The 14,335-nt window shown below is 37.8% G+C and overlaps 1 protein-coding gene across 1 annotated transcript; it reads left to right on the top strand.

Moving 5' to 3' along the window:
• The first annotated feature begins 2,558 nt into the window (after nucleotides 1-2,558).
• Nucleotides 2,559-4,293, top strand: LOC134284790 (uncharacterized). The gene is made up of 4 exons (XM_062844067.1): nucleotides 2,559-2,573; nucleotides 2,641-2,960; nucleotides 3,026-3,213; nucleotides 3,270-4,293. The coding sequence occupies exons 1-4, from the start codon at nucleotides 2,559-2,561 to the stop codon at nucleotides 4,262-4,264; spliced, it is 1,518 nt and encodes a 505-aa protein (XP_062700051.1). The 3' UTR covers nucleotides 4,265-4,293.
• The last annotated feature ends 10,042 nt before the right edge of the window (nucleotides 4,294-14,335 follow it).

The raw sequence follows: 14,335 nt of genomic DNA, 5'->3' as shown, positions 1-14,335 counted from the left end.
AATTTTGACTGCTAGTTCCCCAACTAGTTAGCTATAATTGTTACATTTTTGGGCTTGATTGGTGTGGAGTTTGGGATTTATCTGGGAAGGAATCACCCCTCACGTGCAGCACACTCAACTTACCCAGGATGACGTCGGTTCGGAAGTGGCAAGAGTAATACGGTTGGGTGTCACCTGGGCCCTGTAACATAATCGGGCTAATAATATTAGCTACAAGTTACAAGTTACAAGTACTAATATTACAAGTGCTAATAATTTGTGTTGCATAAAGGCTCAATTTTCCACTAATATTATTAGCACTTGTAGCACCGACGAACCGACGTGACAGTGGTGATTCAAAACTGTCCCCCCTCAATTTAACGGTCGACTAGCAAAGCGAGCGAACCCTTCTGTCAAATCAGCGCAGACGCGAACCTCTTCCTATATCAACACACGGGGGTTTGGGATCAAGCTAGCAAACCAACGCGAACCGTTATAGAGGTGGCGATAGTGTTCGGCTATTTTTCATCATGGCTTCGCGGACAACAAATTTGAATTTGTTTGTTCTAGCTGTCACGTCAGTTCGTCGGTGCTTGTAGTATTAGTGACCATGAAAAACAAGTTGTTTTTGTTCATTTATCTGTCAAAATTCATCCGACAGTTCACTAATAATTTAAAATGGCTGTTATTGTTTGTTTATTTTCTGCATTTTTAAGTAACGTCCGGAAGAAAAATAAAAAAAGTTGTAAAAAATAAAACAGGTTGTTTGTTAAAAAATATCCTTCATAGATTCCGAAGTTTTACACTCTCCATAGGGCACTGCATAAAATTCTCTCCTTTTCTTTCACTCTTACAGAAATTTTGTAAACAACAAGACCAAGAAACGTCAAAATCCCATACAAAATCAAAACAATGCAGTGCCCTATATGTATAATACATGAAGAATAGCATGTGCTGCTTGGATCATTTTCGGCCGCTTTAACGAAAAAAAAAATTAGGTGTGGCATTCTAATTACCAAAATAACGAAACATGGAACAACATTAGTGAATATGCTGAACCAAGTACATACCTAGATTTTTAGTGAAATGTCTCAAAGATTCAATAGTACTGGTGGAAAAGCAATGGATATGCCAAGTATTATGCTTCTCGTTAAAATTCGAAGTGACCTGGGATGCAAAAAATTGACCTCTTACCTACTTTTGTATGTCGCAACTCGATTCGGAATAATGCTTATTGTAGCTCCTAATTAACTCAATGAAGCCCAATACAAACAATGGATTACCGGCAGGGAGTGCGTTCAATGTTGCTCAACAGGAATAAAATCATTTTATTTTGTATGGCGAAAAGCATCTAAACTCGAATTTCTTGAAATGAAAAGCTTTTAGCTAAAAAATATTTGGTAGGCACCAAACCGGTAATCATTGTGCACAACCGCTACCAAATATTTTTTTCGAATAATATGTTTCGTTTTGAGAAATACGCCATTAGATGCTATTCGCCATACAATATTTTTGCGATTTACTTTTAGCGATCTTTCGCGCATAGAAGCTAGCGCCATATTGGTCGATGCGGAGAGTAGGAAAACAGTCAAAGCATTTAATTCATTGATTCATATTTATTTCGCATCAGCAACTTCACGAGATGTGCTTGGAGTCGCGATTTCAATTTGGTGCAGTGACCATAACATTTGGTGACATAACTTCACCAAGAACCACTAGTCCAAGATGGGTATTGTAGACACTTTGGAGAATTTGAGAATTTCAGCAGAAATGATATTTTGTATACATCATGACGTGCACATCAACGCAATTATCTCTCAATGAACTTTGAACACAATCCGATGGATAAATATGGCTAAACTTAATCGATGAAAACTGGAATTAAGGTTGAAATGTTAGATAAATAATATTTTTTGAGTTCATCAGAATGGTAAATCGATATATTTAAAACTGAATATGACTTCTGCAAACATTTAAATTAACATGTAAATTATTTTACAAGACCTTCGAGACTTGTAATCAAAATCAAAAGTACAAGTCATAGCTAATATTTTATACTTGTAGATTGTTAATGCAGCAGACACTTGTAATGGATCATTGAAGCCGACTTTTCCGCTACTCACCGCATCAAAACAAAAGCGCCACCATAGGCTGGTGGAACTGTCATCTGACAGATTGAGAAAAAGTAGAAAAATGTAAACAAACAAATCAGCTTTTGAAGTGGTTTTTTGAAACGGATTATTCATGCAGTTTTAATAAAAAGTGATATAAATTTCGCTATCGAAAGTGTATAGAAGCTTTTTCGCATAAGCAATTGAAAATTTCTGTGAATCATTTAATGTATTGGACGAGTCTTTTACGCGATATATTTTGAATGCCGACAAAAGTGTTAATTTCAGCAAAGTTTTTCTGAATGAAAAGTTTTAAATCTTATACAAAAGTTGTTGTTAAATGACAGTGGAAGAGTAGTTTTTTCTTTATTTCTATAGGTTACAGTGGTTTGTTAGGTGAAAACTTGTTTTTCGACGTTCAGAATCCCACCAAGATCAGGCCTCGTTTAAGGGTATCTAGCGCAAGCGATGGATCAGCAAATGGTAAATAAAACTAACTTTAATCACACCCAAAATGTTGAATGTGACGAAATTTCATTCTTTTTTGCAGAATGTGCTACTGCAAAGTGTGCGAGTCGAAGTCGATATTGTGGATCTCTTTGATTTCGCACAAGAAAGTACCCGCAATTGGAAAGAAGGCAACGAAATATTCAAGAACAATCATGTGATTGTAGTTGGAGTGACGAAAGTGGCCGGGGAATCGATTCACATTTTTTGCAGCTGCCTTCGTGGATCGAATCCGTCAGAACCACCAAGGGAGATTCGAATGGTAACATCCAGCGAACTGCGGAATTGGGAAATATCGTGTTCGTGTCCTGCCGGAAAATTCCGATGCAAGCATCAATTTGCCTGCCTCCTCTTCATTCACAGGTACATAAAAAGGTTTGATTTCCGTGAAAGTATGCTTCTTCACATGTTTTGTTCTCTGATTACAGAAATAAGGATCTTGAAATACTATCTGCAACAGATGTGCGTCAACAGTGGGGTAAAGTAGCCAAAATACAAGCTGAAGCGCTTTACGAACCTGTGCCTCTTTCTGGATTGTGTAATCAGCGCAAGAGGAACACATCGGCTACGGTATCGGATGATCTTAGCTCGTCCATATTCAATCTGTTCATATCAGGTACGGTTACACTAGTAAAAAATAGTTTACAAAGCTAATTTTATATTTCATTTTAGAGCTTCCTGGTTCTGCTCTCGCAAAGTCGATGATTGGCCGCAATACATTGCGACCTAAAGAAAGTGAAATGGAATCATCTGCGTTACCATCAGCTGAGCTGCAGATTGAGTCATTGCCCGAATCATTCAACCAAAACCTACCAGAATGGAATCCTCTCCAAAATCAACCAACGGACGTTATCGAGAAAGAAGATATCCAGCAAGAAATCAAGTTGGCACAAGCTTATCTAAGACCGTTCATCGCCAATCCGTTGGTCACAGCAAGATGGAAATATTACCATGGACCGCTGCTCGATTTCAAATTGCACCTCTTCTATGAATATCGGGTATGTGTTTCATCGGAAGAAAGCCTTTCGATATGTGCTGAAACGCATAATCAGTCCAATGACATCTGGCGTAGGGAAAGGCGTATGCGCATAACGGCTAGTGAGTGCTACGACCTCTACACTTACTACTTAAACGACACTGGAGATCGCGACTGGAATAAAAAGCTGTCATCGATTCTGCATCCGCTAGAAAAACGACTTCCGCCGTTATTGTATGGAAAGCAGATGGAAGGACATGCTCTGGACTGCTACAGGAAAAAGAATCCAGGGAAAAACGTTATAAGAATGGGACTTGTTATTCCGCCATCAGCCCCGTTCCTTGGGTGTTCACCGGATGCTGTAGTGGTGGACGATGCTAAACTGATTGAGATTAAGTGTCCGTTTTCGGGAAAGGATAAGTGCATGTCAGAAATGATTGAAGGATTGAAATGGATTGAAAAGAAAACAGAAAACTACACTCTTAGAAAAAAACATGCATACTACGGGCAAGTACAGTTAGGCATGTGCTTGACTCGAACAAAATCAACGGATTTGGTGATTTACAGTGCATATGAAAATGATTATTTTTTGATTAATGTGCCATATGATAGTAATTTTATTGCGAAAATGTTTCCTGTATTGAGAGAAATTTATTTCAACATTTTTTTGCCAATGCTTTGCGCAGAATGAATGAAAATACAAACTATAAATTCTTCAAATGAGACGTTTTTAATACTAAACAAAGCGATTGTCCGAAAGAATTGGGGCCGAAAGGTTTACCGTTCCAGCCAAAATGATGATGAAGTCGTCCAGCAACCCGAATAAAAAATACAGTAGAAAAACCGAACGTTGTATTGTAACAGTACTATTTAAAACCATATTTTTACAATAGACACCACTGTAAAAATAAAAATACAAAAACAATAAAATGTAATGTAGAACCTAATACAGTATATTGTAAATAAGATTTTTACAATATACTATACGGGTGGTTAAGAATCGTAACAATATAAAAAAATATTTTTCTCCATATATTATTTTTTGCAAAACCATACATTATATTGTAAATGAATTGTTATAAATACTGATACGTGGGTTTTAAAAAACCGTACATTGTATGGTACACATATGGTTTCAAACAATAAAATGTACCGTAAATATATTGTTTTTAATTGTAGTTTCACTACTGGTTATACATTTAATTAAATGGTTTTGGAATGGTTCTCTTTTGTTATGTTGTATTGGTTTACATTACATAAACCATATAATGTTATATTATCTTGTCATTTTCCTCCTGTTAATGACATCTTAGGCTTACTAGCATTATGAGAATGCGCTTTGGGAATTCTCCAGAGCGTTTTGGATAACCCTTCATATTGTATCGCCCACGTCTAAGTCTGAGTCAAGGTCTGAGTAGTCTCTGATTGCATTAACAGTTGAAGCTTAGGCTCCCATGCCCCACCAGCCAGATAACTGGGTTTCGCAAACTAAGCATTATTTGTGGCAACACTTTGAGCGGCATGATGGAACTATGCCGAGCGCGCTAAGTATTATTAGACCACTAATGTAGTTGCATGAAGTGGGTGACGAGGTACATAAGTATCATTACAGCGCGCTTAACCGTTTTTGCAATATTGAGGCTCCAGTTTGACTAAAGTTTGAAATACACGGGGAAATACATAACAACTCATGAGAAAACTGTCAAGTTCGATTCAAGTATAAGTTAGGTTAAAAAGCGAACCCACAGACGAACCTATATTAGAATTTCTTTCAGTATTCAGTCCAGTCCATATGTTAAACATGGCTCTACGATAAAGTACGTCAATCGTATTCCTCTCATCGCACTCTACATACCTAGTCCACCATATCTCTTGGATCTGCAGTTCTTAAGAGATCTGATTTACTACTTATTTAAACATTTTATTGACTTTAAATTAATGATGATGATTAACCTGGGCTTGTTAGGGGAATATCCGTGAGTAAAAAAAAATCGCGTTAAGTACTGTTCCTTTGATTCTTAGTGGAATTTAAAGGAACAGTACTTAACGCGATTTTCTTTTTACTTTTAAATTGATGTTTCAACTTATTCACTTTTTTCTTTCCTTTCCTTCGCATCAAAAAAGTCACAAACATCAACAAAACAAAGCACGGAAAAAATCTAAAACTGAATAAATGATTAATAATGCACGGAAAAATAATGTTTCGGAAAAGTGAATGGTTCAAACGTAAGAAAAACAGTATAATATATTGTTACATAAAAATCGAATGTAAATGTATAGTAGCTACAATGTGCGAAGCTTTGAATGAACCATTTCATTACAATATACATTATTGTAGCTGGTACACTGTATGGTGCATGAATGGTTTTCACCAAACACCCTATGGTTAGTTTTTATCCGGGAAGTGCAACAAGGTTGTGTCTACTCTTTCTGTCAATATCTTGAATTGCTTGAGTCGTTGGATACTCCGCTCAACATGCACACGAGCACTTGCGATCGATACGTTTGACGTAGCTTCTTCCTTGCTAAGCTGCCCATCAAACAACATTGGGGGCCTTATCAACTCCAGCTTGTGTTCCACCAGTTCCTTCATGATCGAAAACCCCTTGTCGACCATAACAGCATCGTTTTCTTCAAAAAGAGGAAGAATATTACAAGCATTAAAGATAAATTTATCTGAAGCCTTTCCGACGTATCCAGGACTGATGAAATTGAAGACTCCTCCGGGGGTTATAGAAACCATGTATTTAGCTGTCTCACGTCCTTTGTAGTGCGAATATGTGATTATTCTACAGTGCAAACAGTTGGACCTTTGAATAGGAATTTCGGTGCAATCCAATATAGCGCGCACGTTTGGGTACTGCTGGAAATGGTATGGCAGATCGTTCGCAATGTTATCTTTGTTCATCCATGGAACCGCTATACGCATTACATCGGCGAGGATTGGAACAAAGGTATGAAAGTACTTAGATGCTGTCTTGGGAGTTATCCCAAACATATTTGAGATGCAGCGGAAAGACAAATTTGTCTTAAGCTTCACAAACACCAGTGTCACCAAGTTTTCAATGCTAATGTCCCATTTAGCAAACATCTTGGCTTCGGGTGTCATCTCTACTGCTTTGACAATTACTTCCAACATTTTAAAATGTCCTAAACCGGTCCATGCAGTAAACTGTTCCTCAGTTTTAAATTGAACTACCTCTCGTTCTGGTTTCTTCCATAGAGAATCAAGATCCAACGTATCAACCTGCACTGCTACAGTTACATTCATCAGCATTGGTGCGCCAACTTGAATTGCCACATCTGCAGGTGTCTGGGAGGTTTCAGCATCTGTTGACAAGTCACACTCTTCCTTCCTGGATGCCCGTGATTTGGCACGATCAGCTCGACCTTTAATGAGTTCCGGATTCCCTCGCGCTTGTTGGGGTTCTTCCACAACAGAAGGAACTGCGTCGTTTCGCAAAACGAGCTTGTTCTGATCAGAATTTCCTAAAAGAAGTCATTTAATCAATACACAATTCCGATTTCGATTACGATACAAATTACTTACTGACACAGTGGAAATCACCAATTGCAAAGTGACGACTGCACACAACAGAATATGGTTTAGGTTGATATTTCAATCTCAGTGCACTTATCCATTTCTTGTACCGTTGTTTATCATGCTGTTTGTCGGGAAATTTGTGGAACGATATACCAATGTCGCGTTGCTGTAAGCAAGAAGGAACCACGCAACGAACATAAGATTTCCGATAACATTCTTCCATTATGATAACCCTAAAAAGACAAGCAAAACATAGTAAAAATACCGAAAATTCTGAGCGGTAATTAATGATTTATGCATCACATATACATTTATAAATAATCCCCAGTAAATTTCTTGTGAAATACTTACTCGTAGTTAGAAAAATATCTTCAGTAAAACGGATGCAATTTATCTAGTACAAAAACATCTCACACTTCCAGCGCCTAGTATTATCAACGGAATGCCAATAACTTCACTTGTGTTGCAGAAAATGACTCTGCCGTGGTCAAACTACCGACTCGATCAAAATTACACCGGAATATTTGGCAAATTACTTCAAAACTACTAAAAACATATCGAGGATTTCGTGCAACTTGTTTGTTTACGTTTTTTTACTTTTTCTCTAAACACTAGTAGGTGTCGCCACTGTTCTGCGCCACTAGCCTATATATGGACGGTAACACAGTGACAGCAGTCGAGTTACGTCAAACACACAAGGCTACGGTGGCGCTATCTGTTCATTTCATAGCGGCCGTTTTAGTTATTTTAATGATCCATTTCTACTAATAATATTAGTCCAGCTGACTTGTAATATTAGACTTGTAACTTGTACTTGTAGGATTTTTATGCAACAGGAAATTACAAAATACAAGCTACAAGACTGATATTATTAGTAAAATTTTCATTATGCTACAGGCACCTGGAGTGGTTGCTGTGCAAGCAGGAATACAAGCATTGCGTCGGTCCATAAAGCCGTCCTTGCCCTCAAAAAAAATTTGAGGGCAATGTTTACAAATCGTATGAGAATTCGATGAGGTTATGTTTTTGATGCAAGCCTCTATAGGATACTGCAAGATGACGTCACGAAGCCGTGAACTGACAGTTCAGCGAGCTTGTTTACGTGGACTTAGTCTCTGGAGATCCGGCAAAACTGTTTTTCGATACAATTTCAGTAAAACGGTAATTAGACGATTGGTTTTGTACTAGTAGAGTTGAATATAATCGATATTTCCGTATCATAATGGTTCCGGACGTAAGTTTAATTTTCGCCGCTCGTTAAAAAATCTAACACCTTGCAAACAAGCTCGCTGAACTGTCAGACAAAGTGAGGTTAGATCAGGTGCTTGCAGTACCCTATAGAGGTAATCACGTTCAAATGTATGCGTGCCTTTTTTGTAGATGTAGTTGTGAAACTGCGAGGAAAATATTTGCACTCTTGCCCCGAACGTTAGTTTTATCATTATTTACCCGTTTTACCCAATTCGATTGGGTAATATTTTCATATTCAATCTGAATAGCCTTTCAATCGGCGTGCACTTTTGTGTGAGGAAAAACTTGCGCTGGTGTTCGTGTGTTGAAATGTCACTTATCTCTATTGACCAATCCATATTCCTGTGTGGTAGTGGTTTGTGTTCAGATTTCCCGTGTTAATCTCTACACGCTAACCTGAAACTACCCATCGCCTGGGTCGATTCTACCTGGATTTTCATGTTGTTAGCAGTTGTCAAAATCCGGGTAGCCCGAAAACCCAGATTGGTTGAATCTGGGTAAAGATCTGGGTAATCGGCACTTTGTCACTTTCCGGATTGAGAATAACAGTTAAATTCTTCCAGGGGACTGTTTTCCTGTATCAGGTAAGGGGCCGTCCATTAATTACGTAAGGGTTTATGGAGGGAGGGGGGTTTGAGAAATCTTACGCACCATACAAAAATATTTGGACTTTCATACAAAAAATCTTACAAGGGGGGGTGGGGGTGTCGAAAAATCGTAAAAATTGTCTTACGTAATAAATGAACAGCCCCTAAGTGAACAGCACACGGGAATTGTGAGCTTTTTATCAAAATTCTAAATTACACAACAACATTTATTTTACATAAATTTACAATAAATAAGGCCTAATGAACTTATGTTCCTTTAAAGGCCTATGAACTTACACTAATACGGAAATTCAAATACAATAATTGGAAATTGGAAATAAATTAACAAAATCAAGGTCCAGGAGGAGCTGGGTACCGGTTACCCAGATTTTGCCACCAACATCGGTAACCCAGATTAGAGTAAAGGTGCCTTTACTCAGATTACAGTAACTGCAGTTTTGCTCAATCTGGGTCGCTTCGACACCAATCTGGGTAACTGAGGATTAGCATGTGGATAGGCTTGCAGTAGGTTTCGTGAGACTTTTTTGGACAACTCAATAGCGCCTGCTGTGGTTAATCTCACTGCAACAGCTCTATGCAGTAAATCATATACAGTCATGACTCGCTGGTTGGGGGCTTAATAGTTGGGTGACTTTTTAGTTGGGGCCCCGTTAGTTGAGCTGTCAGCCAACTAAAAAGTACAGTCGGAACCCGCTCGTTGAGCCACAACCTCCACCCAACCAACGAATTCGATTCGCTAGTTGGGTGAAGTGACAGCAGCACAAGGGGCGTGCGCATTGTTTTTTTAAATCATGTTTAGGTTGGAAGCAAAAAGGAAAATTTTTCAATTTGTTTCACATTTAGAGCAAAATTGATACGTTTTGCAAGATACATATATGGCCAATGCGAGAAACATTTTATTTTCACCCATTTTTAGTCGGTGAAGTGAAAATATAGATGTTTATGAAACCACCCGGACCAATAGCAAGCACAAAACGCTTTCAATGATCGACAAAATAAAGATTACCGATGTTTTGCATTTGTTTCGAAGTAATTGTACATATTCTTTTTTTTTTTTGAAGAAATATGAAATGGAAATTCTTTTCGATTATCAGTAAAGTTAAAGAAACCAAAAACTCATTAGCTCGCCCCTCGGAATTACAGATTGGTTGTCATTTTCAGTTTGACATTGAATTATGACATCCAGGTACTTTTTAGTTGGCTGACAGCTCAACTAACGGGGCCCCAACTAAAAAGTCACCCAACTATTAAGCCCCCAACCAGCGAGTCATGACTGTACCTGGATGTCATAATTCAATGTCAAACTGAAAATGACAACCAATCTGTAATTCCGAGGGGCGAGCTAATGAGTTTTTGGTTTCTTTAACTTTACTGATAATCGAAAAGAATCACCACTTGAAATGCTTCAATTCACCACTGACTGTGGCAATATGGTGTTTGGTGGCGTTAGTGTTGTCATCGTGTATTGGTTTGCAACCTTACTCAAGTAAAGATTCAAATCCTTACACAACTTTCCGAATGAAATTTGTTCTAGCCTGGATGTCTGTTCTCTGTGTTTTGATTTTGATTACAAGTCTCGAAGGTCTTGTAAAATAATTTACATGTTAATTTAAATGTTTGCAGAAGTCATATCGGCACCTACATTTCAAAAGGGCGTAACTGCATTTCAAAACAGTGCCTTTTTTTTAAGCTGTGGATCGTATTTCATATATCCCATGAAATCCATCTCCACTATCAGAAAGAGTGGGAATTTAGCTTTCTTTTAGTGCTTATAGATGGTCCAAAAGATTGAACATACGATCCACAGCTTTGAGAGAAGGCACTATTTCAAAAAGCAGTTACGCCCTTTTGGAATGTTGGTGCCGATATTCAGTTTTAAATATATCGATTTACCATTCTGATCTGCCGTGTGCTGCATAGTTGTCCCATGTTAATAGGGATTGCCATAGAACATGGGACAAATATGCTGCACACGGCAGTGATGAACTCAAAAAATATTATTTATCTTTCAACCTTAATTCCAGTTTTCGTCGATTAAGTTTAGCCATATTTATCCATCGGTATTGTGTTCAAAGTTCATTGAGAGATAATTGCGTTGATGTGCACGTCATGATGTATACAAAATATCATTTCTGCTGAAATTCTCAAATTCTCCAAAGTGTCTACAATACCCATCTTGGACTAGTGGTTCTTGGTGAAGTTATGTCACCAAATGTTATGGTCACTGCACCAAATTTAAATCGCGACTCCAAGCACATCTCGTGAAGTTGCTGATGCGAAATAAATATTAATCAATGAATTAAATGTTTTGACTGTTTTCCTACTCTCCGCATCGACCAATATGGCGCTAGCTTCTATGCGCGAAAGATCGCTAAAAGTAAATCGCAAAAATATTGTATGGCGAATAGCATCTAATGGCGTATTTCTCAAAACGAAACATATTATTCGAAAAAATATTTGGTAGCGGTTGTGCACAATGATAACCGGTTTGGTGCCTACCAAATATTTTTTAGCTAAAAGCTTTTCATTTCGAGAAATTCGAGTTTAGATGCTTTTCGCCATACAAAATAAAAATGATTTTATTCCTGTTGAGCAACATTGAACGCACTCTCTGCCGGTAATCCATTGTTTGTATTGGGCTTCATTGAGTTAATTAGGAGCACAGAGAACAGACATCCAAGTCCAGTTCCGAAACTGTGTAAGGAATTTAACGGCCATTTGAAATCGGCAACACAAGTGGCAATAGCGTGGCGCTGCAATCGGTTAGTTTCCCATACTAATTTAATTCACCACTTGAAATGTTTCAATTCACCACTGACTGTGGCAATATGGTGTTTGGTGGCGTTAGTGTTGTCATCGTGTATTGGTTTGCAACCTTACTCAAGTAAAGATTCAAATCCTTACACAACTTTCCGAATGAAATTTGTTCTAGCCTGGATGTCTGTTCTCTGTGTTAGGAGCTACAATAAGCATTATTCCGAATCGAGTTGCGACATACAAAAGTAGGTAAGAGGTCATTTTTTTGCATCCCAGGTCACTTCGAATTTTAACGAGAAGCATAATACTTGGCATATTGTTGCTAAACGTCTTTATCCATTGCTTTTCCACCAGTGCTATTGAATCTTTGAGACATTTCACTAAAAATCTAGGTATGTACTTGGTTCAGCATATTCACTAATGTTGTTCCATGTTTCGTTATTTTGGTAGTTAGAATGCCACACCTATTTTTTTTTTCGTTAAAGCGGCCGAAAATGATCCAAGCAGCACATGCTATTCTTCATGTATTATACATATAGGGCACTGCATTGTTTTGATTTTGTATGGGATTTTGACGTTTCTTGGTCTTGTTGTTTACAAAATTTCTGTAAGAGTGAAAGAAAAGGAGAGAATTTTATGCAGTGCCCTATGGAGAGTGTAAAACTTCGGAATCTATGAAGGATATTTTTTAACAAACAACCTGTTTTATTTTTTACAACTTTTTTTATTTTTCTTCCGGATGTTACTTAAAAATGCAGAAAATAAACAAACAATAACAGCCATTTTAAATTATTAGTGAACTGTCGGATGAATTTTGACAGATAAATGAACAAAAACAACTTGTTTTTCATGGTCACTAATACTACAAGCACCGACGAACTGACGTGACAGCTAGAACAAACAAATTCAAATTTGTTGTCCGCGAAGCCATGATGAAAAATAGCCGAACACTATCGCCACCTCTATAACGGTTCGCGTTGGTTTGCTAGCTTGATCCCAAACCCCCGTGTGTTGATATAGGAAGAGGTTCGCGTCTGCGCTGATTTGACAGAAGGGTTCGCTCGCTTTGCTAGTCGACCGTTAAATTGAGGGGGGACAGTTTTGAATCACCACTGTCACGTCGGTTCGTCGGTGCTACAAGTGCTAATAATATTAGTGGAAAATTGAGCCTTTATGCAACACAAATTATTAGCACTTGTAATATTAGTACTTGTAACTTGTAACTTGTAGCTAATATTATTAGCCCGATTATGTTACAGGGCCCAGGTGACACCCAACCGTATTACTCTTGCCACTTCCGAACCGACGTCATCCTGGGTAAGTTGAGTGTGCTGCACGTGAGGGGTGATTCCTTCCCAGATAAATCCCAAACTCCACACCAATCAAGCCCAAAAATGTACCAATTATAGCTAACTAGTTGGGGAACTAGCAGTCAAAATTTGAGAATTTTCGGTGCACCTAATAAAAAGTTACAGCTTTTTGAACATTTTCTAGCTAATTATTTAAATGTGTATGCTCTAGCAAATCTGCAACTAGCGTCATCTGGTGGCAGAAACTAGAACCAAACAGTAATTCTACTGAAAGGCCTTGATTCACCACACAACTTTGCCGAAGACACCATATTTCTTAAAAATCAGGATCCTGCGATATGTAGAATTTAAAATTTGTTTGCACTCTAGCGCCGCCTAGCGGTGGAATTTCAAATCATACGTACCATCATATTTAAGTCCTTTACCAACCAAACATCTTAGCCGAAGACGTCAACACTCCAAGTAATATGGATCCTGAGATATATGAAATTTCAATTTCGTTACTGTTTCATCTATTTGTCTGTGGTTTCTGTGATATCAAAGACAAGTAGACGTAACACTGACAATATTTCCATCCCGTATATATCAGGATCCTTATTACTTAGACAGTTGGTGTCTTCGGCAAAGTTGTTTAGTTTCGGCTGCTCAAAAAAATTCAGATAATGAGCGGTATGATTCAAAATTCCATCGCTAGGCGGCGCTATAGGGCAAACAAATTTTTAATTTACCATATCTCAGGATCCAGGTTTTTAGAAAAAAAATAGTGTCTTCGGCAAAGTAGTTTAGTAGATCAAGGGCTTTCAGTTGAATTACGGTTTGGTTCGAGTTTCTGCCACAAAATAGCGCTATTTGCAAAATTGCAAAAACATACTAAATTAAGTCATTAGCTAGAAAATGTTAAACAAGCTGTAACTTTTTATTTATTTAAAATTCTCAAATTTTGACTGCAAGTTCCTTAACTAGTTAGCCATAAATGGTACAAATTTGGGCTTGATTGGTTAACTCTACCGTTGATATGTGTTCAATAAAATATGTATGTGCGGAAAAGTTTGCACACTTGGCAAAGCGTGTACAGAAGGCTTTATCTCTTTCACGTTGAACAAATTGGTGTGGAGTACTAGATCACCTATGAACGATTTGAATTACGTCTGTTGCTTTGGTATGGAGGAAATTTGAACACCTCCTAAATATTGTTTGAAAAATTGTCTGAAACTTGAATAACTGAACAACATATCAGTAATCAAATTTTAAAAATCAGTAAAGCAACCGCAGAGATACAGCTGATTAAAACT

The sequence above is a fragment of the Aedes albopictus genome, unplaced genomic scaffold (genome assembly GCF_035046485.1).
Source record: "Aedes albopictus strain Foshan unplaced genomic scaffold, AalbF5 HiC_scaffold_82, whole genome shotgun sequence".
Classification (NCBI taxonomy): Eukaryota; Metazoa; Arthropoda; class Insecta; order Diptera; family Culicidae; genus Aedes; species Aedes albopictus.
Note: the sequence above shows the minus strand (reverse complement) of the source record. Positions and strands in the feature narration are given on the sequence as shown.